Source organism: Hippocampus zosterae, chromosome 15, assembly GCF_025434085.1.
Source record: "Hippocampus zosterae strain Florida chromosome 15, ASM2543408v3, whole genome shotgun sequence".
NCBI classification, from domain to species: domain Eukaryota; kingdom Metazoa; phylum Chordata; class Actinopteri; order Syngnathiformes; family Syngnathidae; genus Hippocampus; species Hippocampus zosterae.
In genome coordinates, this window is record NC_067465.1 from 10930359 (window position 1) to 10955488 (window position 25130).

General features: G+C 42.1%; 1 protein-coding gene across 5 annotated transcripts; it reads left to right on the forward strand.

Moving 5' to 3' along the window:
* Window positions 1–1201: 1201 nt before the first annotated feature.
* tfa (transferrin-a) lies at window positions 1202–22196 on the forward strand. Of its 5 annotated transcripts, none has more exons than XM_052088077.1 (17): window positions 1202–1337; window positions 1700–1851; window positions 1954–2056; window positions 2234–2425; window positions 2520–2649; window positions 2877–2932; window positions 3199–3362; window positions 3509–3662; window positions 3730–3890; window positions 4788–4884; window positions 4973–4993; window positions 5201–5365; window positions 5936–6086; window positions 6539–6606; window positions 6677–6858; window positions 6958–7150; window positions 7243–7450. In XM_052088077.1, the coding sequence occupies exons 1-17, from the start codon at window positions 1283–1285 to the stop codon at window positions 7287–7289; spliced, it is 2091 nt and encodes a 696-aa protein (XP_051944037.1). In that variant the 5' UTR covers window positions 1202–1282; the 3' UTR covers window positions 7290–7450. The 5 variants fall into 5 exon arrangements, with proteins under 5 accessions (XP_051944037.1, XP_051944040.1, XP_051944039.1 ...); XM_052088080.1 differs by lacking the exons at window positions 1954–2056; window positions 2234–2425; window positions 2520–2649; ... (10 more) ...; window positions 6958–7150; window positions 7243–7450 and adding exons at window positions 16685–16787; window positions 16965–17156; window positions 17251–17380; ... (10 more) ...; window positions 21689–21881; window positions 21974–22196 and having other exon boundaries at window positions 1203–1337; window positions 1703–1851; XM_052088079.1 differs by lacking the exons at window positions 1700–1851; window positions 1954–2056; window positions 2234–2425; ... (11 more) ...; window positions 6958–7150; window positions 7243–7450 and adding exons at window positions 16434–16582; window positions 16685–16787; window positions 16965–17156; ... (11 more) ...; window positions 21689–21881; window positions 21974–22196 and having other exon boundaries at window positions 1206–1337.
* Window positions 22197–25130: the final 2934 nt, after the last annotated feature.

Below are 25130 nucleotides of genomic sequence, written 5' to 3' on the forward strand. Positions count from 1 at the left end.
GTATACTCCACGGTATTTCACTTCTCATAAAAATGAGTTTCATATTTTTCAGATACATATACGGTGGACGACTGGTTAGCACGTCCGCCTCGCAGTGCGGAGGTGCAGGGTTCGATTCCGGCTCCGGCCTCCATGTGTGGAGTTTGCATGTTCTCCTCGTGCCTGCGTGGGTTTTCTCTGGGTACTCCGGTTTCCTTCCAATTCTAAAAACATGCATGGCAGGTCAATGGAACACTCTAAATTGTCTGTGAGTGTGAGCGCGGCTGGTTGTTCGTCTATGTGTGCCCTGCAATTGGCTGGTGGCCACTTTAGGGTGTCCCCTAGGGGTCCCTCGTTAGAATAAGCGGATTAGAAAATGCATGGATTGGTTGGATGACTCAAATGTGAATCCTTAGGCAATCCAAGATTTATTTGTGAGGCTGTTGAAATTCAAACATTTATTAATCTTCCCCGCATTTCTTCTGGCCACCACTAGGAGCGCCCTTGACTACCAGCACCTGAGGTCAATTAGCCAAGTGGGCCAAGAAGATATAAAATAGTGAAGAGGAGATTTTGGTTCTCTCTTCTCTGTTCGTCACATAGTAGCAATCGTAACAAGGAAAAAAGTTGTTTGTGAGGTGGGGGAAGCAATCGTTACGACAACTTGTGGTTTGATATGTGGTGCTGTTTGTGAAGTGTCCCATGTTGAAAGTAACAGCAATATTCACGTTTTTACATTAAAACGTTGCTTGTGAACTTGAGTTTTTGAAAAACCTTTTCTTTACATTGACTGAATGTGTCCTATTGTAGATTTTCAAAATATCAAATGCTAGATCGAAATGTTAAGCTAATTGGCAGCCCCACTTGGCTTTGAACTATTTTGACAAGTCTAAATCTAATGTTTCAAGTATAACTAAACATTCTATTGATTAACATTCGCTTCATTTGAATTTCAGTATGACCTCACTAATTGTCCCAAAACTGCAAATTCAAAAAGCTGACTTTGAATTTTAAATCGGATTATTTCAGATGAAAATATTCTACCAAATCTCATGTTGCCTGTGATAATCAATCTTTCTGTTCTGTTTGTATAAAAAGCGCAGCCCGAAACTTTGCTCCAAAATGTTTATTTTAAGTTCCATTTGTCTTTTGTCCTTGTGTCTATTAGGCAAGGTTCACACACGTACCCAAACTGAGCAAACATGATTCATCTGCCCTCCCCTCCCCTCCTCCGAGCCTAGAATGTGGCTATAAAAGGACGCTCTGACTACAGCTCACTCTGCTGACCTGGAGACTGTCCACCATGAAGCATCTCTTCTTGTCACTTCTTCGCCCTGCGCTGCTGCTCAGCTGTTTGGGTAAATGGCAATATTTTAAACATGAAAACATTTACTCTCCGGCGTTTATCGGCGTCCTAGTATGCTGTCTGATTAAATGGCGTACTACTTACCGATAATCTTGATGTCAAGGAAGGTAAATTGCTGCTCAAATTGGCTTTAAAAGACTCTTACCACTACTGTACTGTAATGGGTTTTCACGATTAGTGTACAATTGAACTTTTCTAGTACTGTGCTGTACTAGAAACACTATGAGACCCATCTAGTTTATGTAAAGCGTTTGAGCATTTTATCCTTCATCCAGCTCAAGGTTCATATTGGTGCACTGCTATCCTACTACATACTATGCACTACTGTTCACGCTCAACTGTTATTTTTTACAGTAGCTGTTGTGCTGTCGGACCCTCCCATGAATGTGAGATGGTGCGTCAAGTCGGACAAGGAGCACGAGAAGTGTTTGGCGATGGCCAAAAAGGCGCCCGTCTTCACTTGCGTCAAGAGACCCGACTCTTTGGGATGCATCACTGCCATTCATGTGAGTGTTACTTTTCCCCAAAATGGATCAGGAAGTTGCCAAGTGGCCAATGTTGCCTTTTAATTTTCATGAATTTTTCAAATTTTTGTTCCCCGTGGACAGGAGGGTATCGCAGATGCAATCACATTGGATGGAGGAGACATCTACACCGCTGGGCTGGAGAACTACAAACTATATCCCATAATTGCTGAGGACTATGGTGCCAGTAAGTCAGCACTAAGATTTCAATGACATTGTGGGGAATTGATCAGTGGTGACTTGACGCAATTCAGTTAATGACCGAACTTGCGCTTGAACATATCACTAAATGTAATTTATGTAGAGTGGCTCAAAGCATATTGTTTTCAAATGACATGAAATCCATGTTGTTCAATCTGTTCAGCATCGGATAGCTGCTACTATGCCGTCGCTGTGGTTAAGAAGGGCGGAGCCTTCGGCATTAGAGACCTGAAAGGGAAGAGGTCCTGCCACACTGGCTTGGGAAAATCTGCTGGTTGGAACATCCCAATCGGAACTCTCATTAAGTTGGATGTGCTGAAGTGGGGAGGCTTTGAGGAAGAAAGTATCGAGTCTGGTGAGTGACATCAATGGCTTGTGATATAGAGTATCATTAAATAATAATAATAATTCTAATTCATTTATTGATTGATTGATTGATTTTTACGCAGCGGTGAGTAACTTTTTCTCAACGAGCTGTGCCCCTGGAGCAGAACAGGGGACATCACTGTGTAAAGCCTGCAAGGGAGACTGCTCGCGGTCTCACAACGAACCTTACTATGACTATGGTGGTGCATTCCAGTAAGTAGTCTCCTCCCGGCTCACACAAATTTAAGTGTCAGGTTCAGTGCATTTTTGCATTAGGGACAGTTAAGAGTGGGAGAGAGGACATGTACCGAGAAAAATAAGTCTCCCAGGATTGACACGGGGAATCCCACTTCATAGTCACATGGTCTATGTTAGAAACTTCAAACGATATTCGCTCAATTCATCAGATCACATGGATCCACTTTTTAATCTGTTCCTAGGTGCCTGGTAGACAACGCTGGAGATGTAGCGTTTGTGAAGCATCTTACTGTACCAGGTCAGTTCCTTCAATGTTCTCTGCCTTGTATTAAATCATGTTTGAAGTTGTAAGCCCCAAAAAAAAAAAAAATCCAATGTAGCATGCATGTACGTGCTCCAAATTGGGAGTCATTTGGGACCAAGAGGCAAGGGTGAAAAATCTGGAACATTTTGAACAATACTCAAACTGTACTGTATGGTTGGTTGTATGTTAGCCTTTTCAGTACCAGAAATCAAGTTCAAAGGGTATCTGTTTAATTTTAATGACTATTCCCCCCTTTACAGACAACATGAAGGCTGACTACGAGCTGCTGTGCTTGGACAACACCAGAGCACCAATTGACGACTACAAGAATTGCCACCTGGTCAGGGTACCCGCTCACGCTGTGGTCACCCGCAAAGACGCAGGGATGGAAGAGTTGATCTGGAATAGCCTCACCTCACTACAGGTAGGAATGGGCACCTGGTTTGAAAAATGCTTTTGTGTGTCTTGAATTTGTCAGAAGGCCCATGCGGGTCCAGCCACTGAGCTCTGGAGGTGCAACCAAATCCTGGGCATGATTCGCTTTTCTCATCTTGTTTTATTTTTCAACAGGGTTTTGATCTGTTCTCCTCTGAAGCATATGCACCCGCCAAGAATCTGCTGTTCAAAGACTCTACTCAAAAGCTGGTTAGGTTGCCTGCCAACACAAATTCCTTCCTGTATCTGGGTGCCAGCTACATGGGCATTGTGCGCTCCCTCAACAAAGGTAACGGCAGATGTAGTAATCAAACTCGGGTGAACACTGAAGACAATTTTGCATCATTTCATTTCAGAGGTCAATCTAGACAGATCAAACGCGATCACATGGTGTGCCGTGAGCCACTTCGAGACTAAGAAATGTGACAAATGGAGTGCCAACAGCATGGAGGATGGCGAATTCAAAATTTTGTGCCAGCATGCCCCTACTGTGGAAGAATGCATGAAGATGATCATGGTGAGAATGTATACATTTAAAAGTCTGTCACACGTGCTCAGTCTCTTCCCTTGGAAAGTTCACAAGAAATTTACCCACGTTTACAATGAACACAAAATTGGATGGGCATGTCAAATGATGGGTGGCCCAGTGGTCCAGTGGTTAGCACGTCAACCTCACAGCGCAGTGGTCATGGGTTCGATCCCGGCTCCGGCCTCCCTGTGTGGAGTTTGCATGTTCTCCCCAGGCCTGCGTGGGTTTTCTCCGGGTACTCAGGTTTCCTCCCACATTCCAAAAACACGCATGGCAGTCTGATTGAACTCTATGAATTTGTCCAGAGATGTGAGTGTGAGTGATGATGGTTGTTCGTCTCTGTATGTCCTAAAATTGGCTGGCAACCGGTTCAGGGTGTCCCCACCCACTGCCCGAAGACAGCTGGGATAGACTCCAGCACCCTCCACGACCCTTGTGAGGATAAAAGCGGATTAGAAAATGTATGGATGTCAAATGATGGAACACATGGGGAAAAAAAATATCTCAGACCATTCAACATTTTGGTTTGAAGCAATTTTCCATATCATGAAATTGGATAGACCTGTCTATCGTAACAGGTTGTGAAATCTTAAGCACCACGTCTGCAATGAAGATTAGCCAGCTACTTCGGTTTATGCCGCCATTTTGTTGTAATTCTCAGGCTCTTTCATGGGGATTTTGGTCAAATGAGCTCTAATCAGAAGCATGGATACAAGTCGGATGGGAAATTATCCTCCGTCCCATCTATTGTTAGCAGAGTCACTTTGATCAATTTAGGGATTCTCAACAAAGACCCGATGGCATGTCCATCAGAAAGGGGCACGTGAAATTTTGACACACCGCTTGAAATTCAACAGGTAATTCAACCAATATTTTTCACTGTAGAGCAACGAAGCAGATGCAATTGCAGTGGATGGAGGAGAGGTGTACACCGCCGGAAAGTGCGGTCTGGTTCCAGCCATGGTGGAGCAGTACGATGCAGGTATATTGTTTTTTTTTTTTTTTGGTTTGGTTTTTTTGTGTCATTTTTTTTTCAAAGTAACATTTTATCCTTTGTGTTCTCTCCACAGCCAAGTGCAGCCAATCTGGCGGTAAGTAAATGTATCTAATTTGCTTGTCCTTGTTGGCATCTCAGTTGGGCTCTTGCCTTTGGATAAGTAGGTGAAGCTGGGCCTAGTTGTTAGCCAATGACAAGGGCACTTGGACAAACAAGCATTTGTAATTTCAAAGAACCGAACGGACATATTTTTTGGAATGTTTAAAAAAAAATCTGACTCACAATTTGTGCATGTATATAGTCTCAGCCTCCTCCTATTATGCTGTTGCTGTGGTGAAGAAGGGTTCTGGGGTGACCTGGGACAACCTGAAGGGGAAGAGGTCCTGCCACACGGGCTTTGGCAGAACCGCCGGCTGGAACATTCCCATGGGGAAAATCCACAAACAGACTGGCGACTGTGACTTCAGTAAGTGTCAATTCAAATTCTAATGTGTACAGTACACAGGTAACTCAAATCATAACTTTGAATGGTGTCACTTTTCAAACTTTGTCAACACTGTATGAGTGACACCAAGGTACTCACGGTTTTTATTTCATCTGATCAGACCTAAAATGTGAGACTCCACACAATTTGCAATTTGAAGTCAAATGTTTTGACTGCTTTGTGACACATAGCACTCACTAAGCACATCAATATGACTGCGAATGTAATTGAGTTGGGTCTGACATCAGTTTCAAGAACTTATATTGGAATGCAAAACTGACCTGTTTTTCCTCACGTCAGTTTTGGAAATATAGGACATCCGGAAGACTTAGAACCTTTGAAAAATCATAAACCAAAACGGAAAAGGCAACCCTAATTCTCTTGATTCCTACGATGCTAGCTATGTTTGCAGTTATTGATACTGCTAAACCTATTGGCAGTTGCAGACACCTCTCACTGCTTAAACGGGTTTCCATATACGTATCTAGTCATAATCCGCCGAATTTTGCCGCTTGATCAAAATTATCCCAATGCATTGTCTTATTTCCTCAGCCAAGTTCTTCAGTAGCGGCTGTGCCCCCGGATCTCCACCCGACTCACCGTTCTGCTCTCAGTGTGTAGGCAGTGGCAAATCTGTGGACGACAAAGCAAAATGCCAAGCCAGTGCAGAGGAGAAGTACTACGGCTATGCTGGGGCCTTTAGGTAAACTCTTCACAGTGCAGCCATGAAGAATTCGGCAAAGCGTCAGGCTGTCTACTTTCGATCGCCCTTATCCTCAAAGGGGCTTATCCAATCCAGCAGTGGCTGCGGGCTATTTCCGCTGACTTCTGTTGAGAAGCAGTCGCTGGTTTGAGTTTTAGGAGATGTAGCAAGTTACAAGCATCCTGGATGAGTTGCCTGCCAATTGCACGGCACGTAGGCAAATGAGTTTTCACTGATTATATGGTCTGTTTAGTCTTCAATTAGTTACGATGCATCTTTTTGGAGTGAGGGCAGAAATCCAGAGAACCTGGAGATAATGGGAGCTCCTTAACTGAGGCAGGAGTACAAACCACTATTACACTGTGCTGCCTTGGAAAATGTGAATAATGCCTTAAAACCTGGAAAGTGCTGCATTAGAGAAGATTAATCTTACAAATTTTTCCGCTTTTCAGATGTCTTGTTGAGGGTGCCGGTGATGTGGCCTTCATTAAACACACAACTGTTGCAGAAAACAGCGATGGTAACGTGACAGTCAAGGCTCGCCACTAATCACCAGTATCACATCATCATATATTTCTTCTCCATTGCAGGAAAAGGTGAAGAATGGGCCAATAATGTCTTGAGCAGTGACTATGAGTTGATTTGCCCCAACAAGGCTTCAGTGCCAGTCTCAGACTTTGAGTCTTGCCACCTGGCAATCACCCCAGCCCACGCTGTGGTGACACGTCCTGAGATTCGCAGTTTAGTTGTCGACGTTCTTCAAAAACAGCAGGTAGGAAGTACTGATTGTCTTGTAATTGTTCTTGCAAGTAGTGCAGAAGGTGAGTGAAACTTGACAGCAGAGCTGATTTTTTTTTCCTTTAACTTGTAGGAACGGTTCGGCAAAGACGGCACCGATTCAAATTTTAAGATGTTTGAGTCTGCACCTTACAAGAATTTACTTTTCAAAGATTCCACCAAGTGTCTCCAGAAGGTGCCAGGTACAGACGATTATAAGAGCTTTTTGGGACCAAATTATGTGGATGCTGTACTCTCACTGAGGCAATGCAATGACGCCACTCCAGGTTTGGATTTTTGTTCTTAAACCTTCAAAATATGTATCAGGTCTGATCTTATAAATGTTTAATTTTATTATTGTTATTTTTTCCTTCCACAGATCTGGAGAAACTGTGCACTTCCCACTCCTGTCAGCAGACAAACTAGATGGCACAAACCATACTGATGCCACATTGTCAAATTTCTCATCTCAGCAACCACTTGGAAATAAACGCATTCTTACGCGAATCATTAGACATCTCACAAAGCTGTTTCAGTAACTCTTGTTTTTCTTACTTTTCAAATAAAGGCTTTTCCAATCCCTTGAATACTCTGAATAATTACCAGAAAGTACTTTGGTGTTGTCAACTTACTGGTTATTCAGTTTTGCACATTTTACTCACCATTTCTGTAACCTTGCACAATCTAGGAAATGCTGAGTGGAAATTTGAGTGGACTCATACAGTGAGGTGTGTGTGTGCGTGTGCGTGTGTGTGTGTGTATTAATAAATTAAGATGACTACTTCACAGATTTCTGCGATAAACAAGGGATTACGATAAACATTTATACTGCCACCTAAGGGCCAAGGCACACACGTCAGAAAGAGCAGCACAATATGCAATGAATTGAGATTTGAATGAATTGAAGTGTGACAAATTGAATTCTATGGTAATATATTGCTGCCACCACAGAAAAAAAGTTGGAAATCACATCAAATGAAATTCCCATTTTGTCAAATTTATTACATTAAAATGTGAAAGATTTCACATTTAATGCGATAAGTTTAATACAACATTGTTACATAATGGGATAATTTACCCCTAATTGTGAATGATTCACATTCAGCAAAACAAAATACAGCAAAATACACCTGGGACAAATCAAAATTGTTATCTACATAACTATGCTGCTCTTCCATATTACTGTTAAAAAGGCCAAGTATTTAAAAACATTTAAGTCAAGTCAAGTCAACAGTATTTATAGAGCACTTTCAAACAGCCATCGCTGCATACAAAGTGCTGTACATGGAGCGATTTAACATACACAATAAACAGTAAGACGAAATGGTAATAAAGGCGGTAGAAAGCACCGAGCAGTAAAATCATGCTGAGTCGAACACCAAAGAATACAAGTGAGTTTTGAGGAGGGCTTTAAAGATGGGCAGCGAGGAGGCTTGCCAAATGTTCAGTGGGAGGTCATTCCAGAGAGAGGGACCAGGAACAGAAAAGGCTCGATCCCCTCTGAGCCTCAGTTTAGTTCTTGGTACTTATAACAAAGACTGGTCCACAGACCTGAGGCGCCGGGCATGTGTGTAGGGGCGGATGAGCTCAGAGAGGTAAGGTGGCGCGAGATTATTGAGAGATTTGAAAACAAAGAGGAGGATCTTGAAAATAACTCTAAAATGAATGGGGAGCCAATGAAGGGATGCCAGAGTAGGAGTTATATGCTCCCTCTTACGAGTACCAGTCAAGAGGCGAGCAGCGGCATTCTGGACCGGCTGAAGGCGCTTAATGGAGGACTGGCTGACTCCAAAGTACAGGGCATTACAGTAATCGAGCCGGGATGTGACAAAGGCATGGATTACTGTCTCAAAGTGTTCATGTGAGAGGAAAGGTTTTATTTTGGCCAGCTGTCTAAGGTGAAAGAAGCTGGATTTAACAACGGCACCAATTTGCCGATCGAGTTTGAAATCACTGTCCAGTTTAAGGCCCAAGTTTGAGACAGTTGATTTCAAATAAGGAGACAGGGGGCCAAGTCTACAGGATGGAATGTACAAGGGCCACTGGGACCAAACAATATCACCTCTGTCTTCTTTTTGTTGAATTTCAATAAATTTTGTGCCATCCAGGTTTTGATTTCTTCCTGACAGGATAGGAGTGGCCTTAATGAGAAGGTGTCTTTCTTGCTCAGTGGGACATAGATCTGGCAGTCATCTGCATAGCAGTGGAAGGGAATACCATGTTTCCTTAAGATGGAACCCAATGGGAGCAGATACAGCGAGAACAGCAGAGGCCCCAGAATTGAGCCCTGTGGAACACCACATGACAGGAGAGCAGTGCGTGACTCAGAGCAGCCAAGGCTGACACAAAAGACATAAAAAGACACAAGTAGTGAAATGGCGTTCTGCCAGTGACCTGTGATACTGAACCTTTTTTTTACTGGTGTGGCAGCAATTATTCCATATTTTACTGAATTTTCTCAATGATAATATAACGCCTTTTTTCCATTTAAAAAGCACATTGGAATTTGTTTAGAGGTTGGATTGGCTTAATGGCATTTTAATGGGTAAAGATGACTTTAGTGTCAAGAAACAAACTAAACTTGCACCTCAAGGCATCAATGTAAGATAAAAAAGTGTTTTTTAAAAAATTTAAACAAATTCTTTAATTTATTTTTTTATTTAATGAAGAAAATATGCCATGCAAATAGTACTGTAGAGCAGTGGTCCCCCAAGTTTTTTGTGTTGAGACAAATACGTGATGTTGGCAGATGGGCAACCATTGCTTTTAAATTGCCAATGTTTGAGATGCAAAATATATACGCGAAAGCCCTCCAATGGTTAGATTTCACCGGGTTGCTGCAGGGCTACTTCACGGCGCAACAATGAGGCGCTCAAAAATGCACACTTCACCTCAAAATCCTTGTACACATGCTCGCTGTCATCGTTTCTGTCTCGTTTAATGCCCCCTCCACACTCTTCGTCTTTCTCTGCGTGATGTACCTACACTCACAGCCAACAACGTGGCGCTCTAAAGTGGCGGCGACAGTGGAGTATCCGGAATAAAGATGCATTATCGATGTGTAGACCAAAATGTGACACATAGCCCTGTTTTAGCAACACCCTATAAATCCCGTGAACTTTAATGGTGACGAACGGTTGAACTCTGAAGCTCCAATATTGTGTATTACATAATTCTCAGTCTTGGCTGATTTTCAAACTTGTATAATCTATTTGCATGAACAATTCTTCCCATTGAGACTCTGAAGCAGTAAAGTATCTTAAATCAAGAAATGAGATCAAGTACATTGCAACATTTCGAAGTTGAATACTGCAGTTTTCAAAGTTTTGATTCCAAAGAAGGAATTCCAAATGTGATCACGGCGATGAATCACCATTTTTCTTTTAAATATAAATAATTGAATCCCTTTCTGAATGTTTGAGTTTGCTCACTTCCAAAGAAATCAACAGTCTCCAATCTTTACGTTTGCTTGTCAATTACTATGCAATAGGCAGAAATTGATATCGGTCATGATGCTCCAGCACAATATTCAAGCATTAAAATGTGTTGCTCCATTGTGGGCAGGAGTATTTGAAATCGCAATACACAGGCAACAGCCAATCTTTTCGCCATAATTCAGGCTGAGATGGAGGGGATCAAATACTTTGAATTTTCAACTCATACATACCTGTACATATATTTTTTTTCGTAATCATATAAGACATTTTTCAACTGAGCTTCAGTCATAACTGGGATTTTTAAGAGGGAGCAGATACTATAACTTGTACTCTGGCATCCCTCAGCTCTGTTTGTTTTGTTTTAAAAGTGCCATGTATAAATAAAATTGGGTTGCGCTGAGAATCACATCAACAAACACCACAGAAATTGTAGACTTGGAAAGGGTGCCTGCAAACTTACCGATTCGGCATAATTGTTTTCCCACATTGTATCATGGGCTCACAATTTTGGCTTTATACGACGTGTTCAAAGAGCTGTTTTAGATCAATAATTCCCCATTTCCGTGTCTTCCAACTGCATACCGGTTGTCGTCATTTTTAGACATCACTGCTAAAGAGATTTTTTTTTTTTTTAAGAAAGAGACTTGCATCTGTACAAATAGAAAATGACTTGACCACTCACTGTGCGGAAATGACCGTTCATGAGTTTTTTTGTTTTGTGAAGTGAACAAAAGGTGCCACAGGCCAAATGAGACCACCAACCAGCACCTTTTATAACACTACCTCAAAACATCTGGTTAAACGTATTTGGAACTTAAAATCAATGAATTAGGCTGAGACTTTTCATCACATCACAGTTATTGGTTCATTTAGGTTTGTTTAACATGTTGAAACCACTGGGACAGGATTTCAAAACCTTGCACCCCCCTGTTCAATACCACATTTTGTAAGCTTTCTCCTGACTGATGCCAAAATTGTGACGACCGAAATATTTGGAAAACTGCTTGAACCACTGAACTTTATTTCAGGTTAATCAGAGGCACTTTAAACCAGGGGTGTCAGACTCATTTTTATCGTGGGCCACATTGTAATTACGGTTTGCAGGGCTGTTATGAATTTGGGAAACCATATACATGTTAAATCACCTACATGCACAGCGCACAACAAATTGATGAATAGCTAGTTTTAAAATCAGAAGTCAAGAAAAATGACTGTCATTGTGGATTACATATGACAATTTGGAATGTTGGTTCAGACATCAGCAAGCATTATGGAATTTGACATGCTTGATTTGCTTTTGCGGGCCACATAAAATGATGGCCTTGAGTTTGACACCTGTGCTTTAAACTGAGGCAGATGTGTATTGACTTTTATTTCACGTGAGTTTGAATTGTATTGGTTAATTGTGAATGCAGCCACATCACTGGTTAAGAAGGTGTGCACACTTATCCAACCACATTGTCTAATTTGATTATTTCTACTGAAGCGTCCGTTATGGAGAATTACTTTAGCTTTCCATATACAAACAAAAAATGTCCGTGCCAACACAAATGTCCCACTTAAAAAAAAAGAAAAAAGTTTAACTGTGCTGAATTGGAGCAACACAAAGCAAACGACTGGATCAATAAAGCGGGACCCTCCGACCCCGTTCAATGGGTGTCCCGTTGCATAAGCGAGTGTTGACCCCACTTTGGGCCCAACTTTTGACTGCTTCTCCAAATGATCTCAATGGAAGTTTATGTTTAGCAGGGGTTCATCGCCACTTTTTGCACGTCGCGTGGTTGTGCAAGGGCAGACATTTTAGTTTTATCACATCACTATTCTGGTGATGGACAAAAACTGGAGCCATGGGATTGGCAAGAAACAGCGGAAATGTTTGATAGGTGCTCCCACTCCCCCCATACAATGATGCAGTCATGGGCACAATCGTAAATTCTTTGGTTTATCGTACGTCTCTGAGAGATTTTCCTAAACAATTATCTTGTGTAGGGTGTTTTAAGAAAGATTTATAGCCCCGATGTGCTGAGAAAACATTAGAGGCTGACAAGTGTAAATATTGAACCTGTCAATAATTCCAGTCTAAGATCCAACACTGAGTCGGGATGAGCGACGGATAATCTGACTGTGACATAAAACGATCGCTAATCATGTAAGGGTACACACATAATGATCATCGGGAGAATTTAAGGCCTCTTTCATGGAGGACTCTGATCTGGCTACGCACATACAGAAAATCGGGCCAAATTTAAACATTTTCTCACTCTCAGGTCAAAGTCAACTCCTGCCTGATCGCATTGCTGGAAAAGATCATCCCGAGTAATTATCCTGTGTTAAGATACAATTGCACATAGCAACGCACAGCATGCCATTGACAAACCCATTTCATAGAGCAATGTTCTACAAGAATTTAAGGACGGAACGTACCGGTAGATGCATGCCACACCACGACACCCTGGAATTCAAAAAATGTTCAATTCAAGAGAGCGGTAGTAGTGACGTCAAAAGGTTCGTCCAATAGGAGAGGGGCTGGCGAAGCGATTTCAAAGTGACCAAAAGACAAAAATATTATCTGACCATTGTGAATTGTGACACACAGAGATTCGGTTTACATTTCGCATTTTTGTCTGATGTGCTTAGCGAGTGGCAATGTAAAATGTCCGTCGGTGGCTTCACTTCTCCCGACGGGGAGTCAGCGACATGGTTCGTCCATTCACAGATACGTCCGTGCTCAGATGTGAAAGATACATTCAGACCATCGGAAAGTACAAAAGACTAGGCTAGGCTAATTTAGCTTATGTGGTAACTACATCGGGGTTGAAAACTCTAACAAGATATCCCAAGTAACTATATACTGTGTAAAAGTAGAATACTGTATAGATTTGATACTAGACTACCCAGTCAACAAAGACATTTGGCCCACATTCGGCATGAAGCTGGCACATGTGGCCTTGCATCGGCCATACACAATGCTAAAATTAAGCTATAGATAACATAACTATTGGCGCATTCAGCAAATATGTTGATTTTCTTCCACACGGTGTGTGCGGTCACTCACATTTTAAAACCGAGCGACAGCGATTAAAGTCGATATGTGTGTATCTGACTTCAGGAGAGATAAGGTCTGGCTGGGGATTTTTGAGTAGCATAATCAAGTGTTGATTTTGTAAGAAACCATCCAAATGAAGCCCATGACTCACCTTCAACCTTTACACTCCCTCCCAGTCCTGAGTAGCATTCCTGTTGAACAGAACAACATGTTTCCTCTGCAGCTGTTGTTCACCAGTTTAGATGTCACACACATTGTTTCATGCATTTGCTGACGTAATTGGAATTGGAAAAAAATGCTGAATCTCAGGACTTAGCCTTAACGTTTGCAAATGTCAGTTCAAAATGATGTGCCAGCAGATTGGGTAGAAACAAACTCACACTACACACACACACACATCAAACCTTGAGATAATTGCTCAGGATTATCGTTTTTGAGACATCTGATAATCGGGCCTTTGCTGACTTTGAGTGGAAGGGAGGAAATTTATTAAATTATAGGAATGTGTGTACCCAGCTGAACGTATGATTGTCCTCCCAACCGAATGGGGGGAGGGGAATCATTCCAAACACAAACCTCACTATGGGATAATTTCGAATCATCTTTTCAAGACATGCAATAATCACCTTTTTGCTAATGTTGATTGGAATTCGGGAAGAAGGCTGAATTACTCTTAAACCCACCTCACACCACATGATAATATTTTGATGAACGGAACTAGCCTGACTTATATCGGATCTTACATTTAGCCCGATTATCCTCGTGTGTGTATTTTTCATAAAAATTGAAATTATCATGCCGAAATGTTTCTCAACACAGACCGTGCCAAAGTAGCATCTGATAACAGGAACCTTCTTCAAAAGGTGAGTGGTTTTACTGTATTTGAGTTTAAGTTGGAACTGTACAATTTGAGGTAATCTAAACTAGAAAAGCAGGAACTCCTGTCCATAAAAATAGTCTCAACATCCCGACCTCACCTCTTTGTTCTGTACAAAAGTCCCAGAACATCACAAACATGCCAAAATAAGGTCAGCACCATTATAAGTACTATTTTGTCATGGTTAAACATTTGATTGGAATTGCAGGGCAAACATTCCAGTGTTGAAACACTTAATGGGAGGTCAAAGAAACCCCAAATGTGTTACGAAACCTATGTCAGGTGATTTCCATTATTTGTTCATGAAGAACAAAGTGGGAAGTGTTACTGGTTACAGTTATCAAAGTGACCATGTGAACCTTTTGCCTATTTTCTTGAGTGATGTTGACACGGTAAACATGGTCATATGTAACACGGCCTTTCATGAGTCGACTGCGTTAATAATACAAAGTTCGGTTTGGTATCAGCATACCTGTTACCATTTTCTCCATAAACAACGCAACTTTTAGTATACTCCACGGTATTTCACTTCTCATAAAAATGAGTTTCATATTTTTCAGATACATATACGGTGGACGACTGGTTAGCACGTCCGCCTCGCAGTGCGGAGGTGCAGGGTTCGATTCCGGCTCCGGCCTCCATGTGTGGAGTTTGCATGTTCTCCTCGTGCCTGCGTGGGTTTTCTCTGGGTACTCCGGTTTCCTTCCAATTCTAAAAACATGCATGGCAGGTCAATGGAACACTCTAAATTGTCTGTGAGTGTGAGCGCGGCTGGTTGTTCGTCTATGTGTGCCCTGCAATTGGCTGGTGGCCACTTTAGGGTGTCCCCTAGGGGTCCCTCGTTAGAATAAGCGGATTAGAAAATGCATGGATTGGTTGGATGACTCAAATGTGAATCCTTAGGCAATCCAAGATTTATTTGTGAGGCTGTTGAAATTCAAACATTTATTAATCTTCCCCGCATTTCTTCTGGCCACCACTAGGAGCGCCCTTGACTACCAGCACCTGAGGTCAATTAGCCAAGTGGGCCAAGAAGATATAAAATAGTGAAGAGGAGATTTTGGTTCTCTCTTCTCTGTTCGTCACATAGTAGCAATCGTAACAAGGAAAAAAGTTGTTTGTGAGGTGGGGGAAGCAATCGTTACGACAACTTGTGGTTTGATATGTGGTGCTGTTTGTGAAGTGTCCCATGTTGAAAGTAACAGCAATATTCACGTTTTTACATTAAAACGTTGCTTGTGAACTTGAGTTTTTGAAAAACCTTTTCTTTACATTGACTGAATGTGTCCTATTGTAGATTTTCAAAATATCAAATGCTAGATCGAAATGTTAAGCTAATTGGCAGCCCCACTTGGCTTTGAACTATTTTGACAAGTCTAAATCTAATGTTTCAAGTATAACTAAACATTCTATTGATTAACATTCGCTTCATTTGAATTTCAGTATGACCTCACTAATTGTCCCAAAACTGCAAATTCAAAAAGCTGACTTTGAATTTTAAATCGGATTATTTCAGATGAAAATATTCTACCAAATCTCATGTTGCCTGTGATAATCAATCTTTCTGTTCTGTTTGTATAAAAAGCGCAGCCCGAAACTTTGCTCCAAAATGTTTATTTTAAGTTCCATTTGTCTTTTGTCCTTGTGTCTATTAGGCAAGGTTCACACACGTACCCAAACTGAGCAAACATGATTCATCTGCCCTCCCCTCCCCTCCTCCGAGCCTAGAATGTGGCTATAAAAGGACGCTCTGACTACAGCTCACTCTGCTGACCTGGAGACTGTCCACCATGAAGCATCTCTTCTTGTCACTTCTTCGCCCTGCGCTGCTGCTCAGCTGTTTGGGTAAATGGCAATATTTTAAACATGAAAACATTTACTCTCCGGCGTTTATCGGCGTCCTAGTATGCTGTCTGATTAAATGGCGTACTACTTACCGATAATCTTGATGTCAAGGAAGGTAAATTGCTGCTCAAATTGGCTTTAAAAGACTCTTACCACTACTGTACTGTAATGGGTTTTCACGATTAGTGTACAATTGAACTTTTCTAGTACTGTGCTGTACTAGAAACACTATGAGACCCATCTAGTTTATGTAAAGCGTTTGAGCATTTTATCCTTCATCCAGCTCAAGGTTCATATTGGTGCACTGCTATCCTACTACATACTATGCACTACTGTTCACGCTCAACTGTTATTTTTTACAGTAGCTGTTGTGCTGTCGGACCCTCCCATGAATGTGAGATGGTGCGTCAAGTCGGACAAGGAGCACGAGAAGTGTTTGGCGATGGCCAAAAAGGCGCCCGTCTTCACTTGCGTCAAGAGACCCGACTCTTTGGGATGCATCACTGCCATTCATGTGAGTGTTACTTTTCCCCAAAATGGATCAGGAAGTTGCCAAGTGGCCAATGTTGCCTTTTAATTTTCATGAATTTTTCAAATTTTTGTTCCCCGTGGACAGGAGGGTATCGCAGATGCAATCACATTGGATGGAGGAGACATCTACACCGCTGGGCTGGAGAACTACAAACTATATCCCATAATTGCTGAGGACTATGGTGCCAGTAAGTCAGCACTAAGATTTCAATGACATTGTGGGGAATTGATCAGTGGTGACTTGACGCAATTCAGTTAATGACCGAACTTGCGCTTGAACATATCACTAAATGTAATTTATGTAGAGTGGCTCAAAGCATATTGTTTTCAAATGACATGAAATCCATGTTGTTCAATCTGTTCAGCATCGGATAGCTGCTACTATGCCGTCGCTGTGGTTAAGAAGGGCGGAGCCTTCGGCATTAGAGACCTGAAAGGGAAGAGGTCCTGCCACACTGGCTTGGGAAAATCTGCTGGTTGGAACATCCCAATCGGAACTCTCATTAAGTTGGATGTGCTGAAGTGGGGAGGCTTTGAGGAAGAAAGTATCGAGTCTGGTGAGTGACATCAATGGCTTGTGATATAGAGTATCATTAAATAATAATAATAATTCTAATTCATTTATTGATTGATTGATTGATTTTTACGCAGCGGTGAGTAACTTTTTCTCAACGAGCTGTGCCCCTGGAGCAGAACAGGGGACATCACTGTGTAAAGCCTGCAAGGGAGACTGCTCGCGGTCTCACAACGAACCTTACTATGACTATGGTGGTGCATTCCAGTAAGTAGTCTCCTCCCGGCTCACACAAATTTAAGTGTCAGGTTCAGTGCATTTTTGCATTAGGGACAGTTAAGAGTGGGAGAGAGGACATGTACCGAGAAAAATAAGTCTCCCAGGATTGACACGGGGAATCCCACTTCATAGTCACATGGTCTATGTTAGAAACTTCAAACGATATTCGCTCAATTCATCAGATCACATGGATCCACTTTTTAATCTGTTCCTAGGTGCCTGGTAGACAACGCTGGAGATGTAGCGTTTGTGAAGCATCTTACTGTACCAGGTCAGTTCCTTCAATGTTCTCTGCCTTGTATTAAATCATGTTTGAAGTTGTAAGCCCCAAAAAAAAAAAAAATCCAATGTAGCATGCATGTACGTGCTCCAAATTGGGAGTCATTTGGGACCAAGAGGCAAGGGTGAAAAATCTGGAACATTTTGAACAATACTCAAACTGTACTGTATGGTTGGTTGTATGTTAGCCTTTTCAGTACCAGAAATCAAGTTCAAAGGGTATCTGTTTAATTTTAATGACTATTCCCCCCTTTACAGACAACATGAAGGCTGACTACGAGCTGCTGTGCTTGGACAACACCAGAGCACCAATTGACGACTACAAGAATTGCCACCTGGTCAGGGTACCCGCTCACGCTGTGGTCACCCGCAAAGACGCAGGGATGGAAGAGTTGATCTGGAATAGCCTCACCTCACTACAGGTAGGAATGGGCACCTGGTTTGAAAAATGCTTTTGTGTGTCTTGAATTTGTCAGAAGGCCCATGCGGGTCCAGCCACTGAGCTCTGGAGGTGCAACCAAATCCTGGGCATGATTCGCTTTTCTCATCTTGTTTTATTTTTCAACAGGGTTTTGATCTGTTCTCCTCTGAAGCATATGCACCCGCCAAGAATCTGCTGTTCAAAGACTCTACTCAAAAGCTGGTTAGGTTGCCTGCCAACACAAATTCCTTCCTGTATCTGGGTGCCAGCTACATGGGCATTGTGCGCTCCCTCAACAAAGGTAACGGCAGATGTAGTAATCAAACTCGGGTGAACACTGAAGACAATTTTGCATCATTTCATTTCAGAGGTCAATCTAGACAGATCAAACGCGATCACATGGTGTGCCGTGAGCCACTTCGAGACTAAGAAATGTGACAAATGGAGTGCCAACAGCATGGAGGATGGCGAATTCAAAATTTTGTGCCAGCATGCCCCTACTGTGGAAGAATGCATGAAGATGATCATGGTGAGAATGTATACATTTAAAAGTCTGTCACACGTGCTCAGTCTCTTCCCTTGGAAAGTTCACAAGAAATTTACCCACGTTTACAATGAACACAAAATTGGATGGGCATGTCAAATGATGGGTGGCCCAGTGGTCCAGTGGTTAGCACGTCAACCTCACAGCGCAGTGGTCATGGGTTCGATCCCGGCTCCGGCCTCCCTGTGTGGAGTTTGCATGTTCTCCCCAGGCCTGCGTGGGTTTTCTCCGGGTACTCAGGTTTCCTCCCACATTCCAAAAACACGCATGGCAGTCTGATTGAACTCTATGAATTTGTCCAGAGATGTGAGTGTGAGTGATGATGGTTGTTCGTCTCTGTATGTCCTAAAATTGGCTGGCAACCGGTTCAGGGTGTCCCCACCCACTGCCCGAAGACAGCTGGGATAGACTCCAGCACCCTCCACGACCCTTGTGAGGATAAAAGCGGATTAGAAAATGTATGGATGTCAAATGATGGAACACATGGGGAAAAAAAATATCTCAGACCATTCAACATTTTGGTTTGAAGCAATTTTCCATATCATGAAATTGGATAGACCTGTCTATCGTAACAGGTTGTGAAATCTTAAGCACCACGTCTGCAATGAAGATTAGCCAGCTACTTCGGTTTATGCCGCCATTTTGTTGTAATTCTCAGGCTCTTTCATGGGGATTTTGGTCAAATGAGCTCTAATCAGAAGCATGGATACAAGTCGGATGGGAAATTATCCTCCGTCCCATCTATTGTTAGCAGAGTCACTTTGATCAATTTAGGGATTCTCAACAAAGACCCGATGGCATGTCCATCAGAAAGGGGCACGTGAAATTTTGACACACCGCTTGAAATTCAACAGGTAATTCAACCAATATTTTTCACTGTAGAGCAACGAAGCAGATGCAATTGCAGTGGATGGAGGAGAGGTGTACACCGCCGGAAAGTGCGGTCTGGTTCCAGCCATGGTGGAGCAGTACGATGCAGGTATATTGTTTTTTTTTTTTTTTGGTTTGGTTTTTTTGTGTCATTTTTTTTTCAAAGTAACATTTTATCCTTTGTGTTCTCTCCACAGCCAAGTGCAGCCAATCTGGCGGTAAGTAAATGTATCTAATTTGCTTGTCCTTGTTGGCATCTCAGTTGGGCTCTTGCCTTTGGATAAGTAGGTGAAGCTGGGCCTAGTTGTTAGCCAATGACAAGGGCACTTGGACAAACAAGCATTTGTAATTTCAAAGAACCGAACGGACATATTTTTTGGAATGTTTAAAAAAAAATCTGACTCACAATTTGTGCATGTATATAGTCTCAGCCTCCTCCTATTATGCTGTTGCTGTGGTGAAGAAGGGTTCTGGGGTGACCTGGGACAACCTGAAGGGGAAGAGGTCCTGCCACACGGGCTTTGGCAGAACCGCCGGCTGGAACATTCCCATGGGGAAAATCCACAAACAGACTGGCGACTGTGACTTCAGTAAGTGTCAATTCAAATTCTAATGTGTACAGTACACAGGTAACTCAAATCATAACTTTGAATGGTGTCACTTTTCAAACTTTGTCAACACTGTATGAGTGACACCAAGGTACTCACGGTTTTTATTTCATCTGATCAGACCTAAAATGTGAGACTCCACACAATTTGCAATTTGAAGTCAAATGTTTTGACTGCTTTGTGACACATAGCACTCACTAAGCACATCAATATGACTGCGAATGTAATTGAGTTGGGTCTGACATCAGTTTCAAGAACTTATATTGGAATGCAAAACTGACCTGTTTTTCCTCACGTCAGTTTTGGAAATATAGGACATCCGGAAGACTTAGAACCTTTGAAAAATCATAAACCAAAACGGAAAAGGCAACCCTAATTCTCTTGATTCCTACGATGCTAGCTATGTTTGCAGTTATTGATACTGCTAAACCTATTGGCAGTTGCAGACACCTCTCACTGCTTAAACGGGTTTCCATATACGTATCTAGTCATAATCCGCCGAATTTTGCCGCTTGATCAAAATTATCCCAATGCATTGTCTTATTTCCTCAGCCAAGTTCTTCAGTAGCGGCTGTGCCCCCGGATCTCCACCCGACTCACCGTTCTGCTCTCAGTGTGTAGGCAGTGGCAAATCTGTGGACGACAAAGCAAAATGCCAAGCCAGTGCAGAGGAGAAGTACTACGGCTATGCTGGGGCCTTTAGGTAAACTCTTCACAGTGCAGCCATGAAGAATTCGGCAAAGCGTCAGGCTGTCTACTTTCGATCGCCCTTATCCTCAAAGGGGCTTATCCAATCCAGCAGTGGCTGCGGGCTATTTCCGCTGACTTCTGTTGAGAAGCAGTCGCTGGTTTGAGTTTTAGGAGATGTAGCAAGTTACAAGCATCCTGGATGAGTTGCCTGCCAATTGCACGGCACGTAGGCAAATGAGTTTTCACTGATTATATGGTCTGTTTAGTCTTCAATTAGTTACGATGCATCTTTTTGGAGTGAGGGCAGAAATCCAGAGAACCTGGAGATAATGGGAGCTCCTTAACTGAGGCAGGAGTACAAACCACTATTACACTGTGCTGCCTTGGAAAATGTGAATAATGCCTTAAAACCTGGAAAGTGCTGCATTAGAGAAGATTAATCTTACAAATTTTTCCGCTTTTCAGATGTCTTGTTGAGGGTGCCGGTGATGTGGCCTTCATTAAACACACAACTGTTGCAGAAAACAGCGATGGTAACGTGACAGTCAAGGCTCGCCACTAATCACCAGTATCACATCATCATATATTTCTTCTCCATTGCAGGAAAAGGTGAAGAATGGGCCAATAATGTCTTGAGCAGTGACTATGAGTTGATTTGCCCCAACAAGGCTTCAGTGCCAGTCTCAGACTTTGAGTCTTGCCACCTGGCAATCACCCCAGCCCACGCTGTGGTGACACGTCCTGAGATTCGCAGTTTAGTTGTCGACGTTCTTCAAAAACAGCAGGTAGGAAGTACTGATTGTCTTGTAATTGTTCTTGCAAGTAGTGCAGAAGGTGAGTGAAACTTGACAGCAGAGCTGATTTTTTTTTCCTTTAACTTGTAGGAACGGTTCGGCAAAGACGGCACCGATTCAAATTTTAAGATGTTTGAGTCTGCACCTTACAAGAATTTACTTTTCAAAGATTCCACCAAGTGTCTCCAGAAGGTGCCAGGTACAGACGATTATAAGAGCTTTTTGGGACCAAATTATGTGGATGCTGTACTCTCACTGAGGCAATGCAATGACGCCACTCCAGGTTTGGATTTTTGTTCTTAAACCTTCAAAATATGTATCAGGTCTGATCTTATAAATGTTTAATTTTATTATTGTTATTTTTTCCTTCCACAGATCTGGAGAAACTGTGCACTTCCCACTCCTGTCAGCAGACAAACTAGATGGCACAAACCGCTTTGCAGGAAGGCATACTGATGCCACATTGTCAAATTTCTCATCTCAGCAACCACTTGGAAATAAACGCATTCTTACGCGAATCATTAGACATCTCACAAAGCTGTTTCAGTAACTCTTGTTTTTCTTACTTTTCAAATAAAGGCTTTTCCAATCCTTTGAATACTCTGAATAATTACCAGAAAGTACTTTGGTGTTGTCAACTTACTGGTTATTCAGTTTTGCACATTTTACTCACCATTTCTGTAACCTTGCACAATCTAGGAAATGCTGAGTGGAAATTTGAGTGGACTCATACGGTGAGGTGTGTGTGTGCGTGTGCGTGTGTGTGTGTGTATTAATAAATTAAGATGACTACTTCACAGATTTCTGCGATAAACAAGGGATTACGATAAACATTTATACTGCCACCTAAGGGCCAAGGCACACACGTCAGAAAGAGCAGCACAATATGCAATGAATTGAGATTTGAATGAATTGAAGTGTGACAAATTGAATTCTATGGTAATATATTGCTGCCACCACAGAAAAAAAGTTGGAAATCACATCAAATTTAATTCCCATTTTGTCAAATTTATTACATTAAAATGTGAAAGATTTCACATTTAATGCGATAAGTTTAATACAACATTGTTACATAATGGGATAATTTACCCCTAATTGTGAATGATTCACATTCAGCAAAACAAAATACAGCAAAATACACCTGGGACAAATCAAAATTGTTATCTACATAACTATGCTGCTCTTCCATATTACTGTTAAAAAGGCCAAGTATTTAAAAACATTTAAGTCAAGTCAAGTCAACAGTATTTATAGAGCACTTTCAAACAGCCATCGCTGCATACTCAGTGCTGTACATGGAGCGATTTAACATACACAATAAACAGACGAAATGATTTAACATACACCATAAACAGACGAAATGGTAATAAAGGCGGTAGAAAGCACCAAGCAGTAAAATCATGCTGAGTCGAACACCAAAGAATACAAGTGAGTTTTGAGGAGGGCTTTAAAGATGAGATGGGCAGCGAGGAGGCTTGCCAAATGTTCAGTGGGAGGTCATTCAAGAGAGAGGGACCAGGAACAGAAAAGGCTCGATCCCCTCTGAGCCTCAGTTTAGTTCTTGGTACTTATAACAAAGACTGGTCCACAGACCTGAGGCGCCGGGCAGGTGTGTAGGGGCGGATGAGCTCAGAGAGGTAAGGTGGCGCGAGATTATTTAGAGATTTGAAAACAAAGAGGAGGATCTTGAAAATACCTCTAAAATGAATGGGGAGACAATGAAGGGATGCCAGAGTAGGAGTTATATGCTCCCTCTTACGAGTACCAGTCAAGAGGCGAGCAGCGGCATTCTGGACCGGCTGAAGGCGCTTAATGGAGGACTGGCTGACTCCAAAGTACAGGGCATTACAGTAATCGAGCCGGGATGTGACAAAGGCATGGATTACTGTCTCAAAGTGTTCATGTGAGAGGAAAGGTTTTATTTTGGCCAGCTGTCTAAGGTGAAAGAAGCTGGATTTAACAACGGCACCAATTTGCCGATCGAGTTTGAAATCACTGTCCAGTTTAAGGCCCAAGTTTGAGACAGTTGATTTCAAATAAGGAGACAGGGGGCCCAAGTCTACAGGATGGAATGTACAAGGGCCACTGGGACCAAACAATATCACCTCTGTCTTCTTTTTGTTGAATTTCAAGAAATTTTGTGCCATCCAGGTTTTGATTTCTTCCACACAGGATAGGAGTGGCCTCAATGAGAAGGCGTCTTTCTTGCTCAGTGGGACATAGATCTGGCAGTCATCTGCATAGCAGTGGAAGGGAATACCATGTTTCCTTAAGATGGAACCCAATGGGAGCAGATACAGCGAGAACAGCAGAGGCCCCAGAATTGAGCCCTGTGGAACACCACATGACAGGAGAGCAGTGCGTGACTCAGAGCAGCCAAGGCTGACACAAAAGACATAAAAAGACACAAGTAATGAAATGGCGTTCTGCCAGTGACCTGTGATACTGAACCTTTTTTTTACTGGTGTGGCAGCAATTATTCCATATTTTACTGAATTTTCTCAATGATAATATAACGCGTTTTTTTCCATTTAAAAAGCACATTGGAATTTGTTTAGAGGTTGGATTGGCTTAATGGCATTTCAATGGGTAAAGATGACTTTAGTGTCAAGAAACAAACTAAACTTGCACCTCAAGGCATCAATGTAAGATTAAAAAGTGTTTTTTAAAAAATTTAAACTAATTCTTTAATTTATTTTTTTATTTAATGAAGAGAAGATGCCATGCAAATAGTACTGTAGAGCAGTGGTCCCCCAAGTTTTTTGTGTTGAGACAAATACGTGATGTTGGCAGATGGGCAACCATTGCTTTTAAATTGCCAGTGTTAAAGAACCGGTGCTGGCAAAAAAGATAGCTGTAGAGTAATTAAACATTGTATTAAGAGGTTTTATTCTTTAAAACGGTTTTATTTAAATAGTACAACTAATGTAGAATAATATAAATAACACAGGAGGAACTTGACTAATCAGGAATAATAAAAACGCCTAATAATGTAAACGTAATAATATTGAACTTCCAACCAACATCCGGCGTTAGCATCATTGCTACTTGCAAATGTGACTGATCAAAAGACGACACGAATAATTGTTGCTTTCATCCGGTGGCTGCCAGCTAGTTCTGAGTGACTAAATGCTAATGTTTATGTGGGTAGGCTGTGCAAACTCGCATTTTCGTGCTTTCCATTTCACCACTTCTCAGTGCTACTTGTTCAACTGATTCAACTGGTTTCTGATATCTCCTTGCTTTTGATGACATAGCACACACAACAGCTTCCTCCTCCACGTCGCCAGGGGGGAAACTTCTCTTGTCCAAATCGCTTCATCTTCGGAAGTCATGGCTGCGCGATTAGCTGTACGCCCGGGTCAATTTGTTGCTGTTACTTTCTGTTTACTGCTTCTTATTTCATTTATTGTGTATTTGCAAACCAATGTAAGAAGGGGGATTCCCGGTTGTTTAGAGTCGCGCACATTTCCACCACGTCTGCTCACAGCTCGTAGGTCTGTCTCTGTGTGGCCCGGTCCCAAATGGGCCG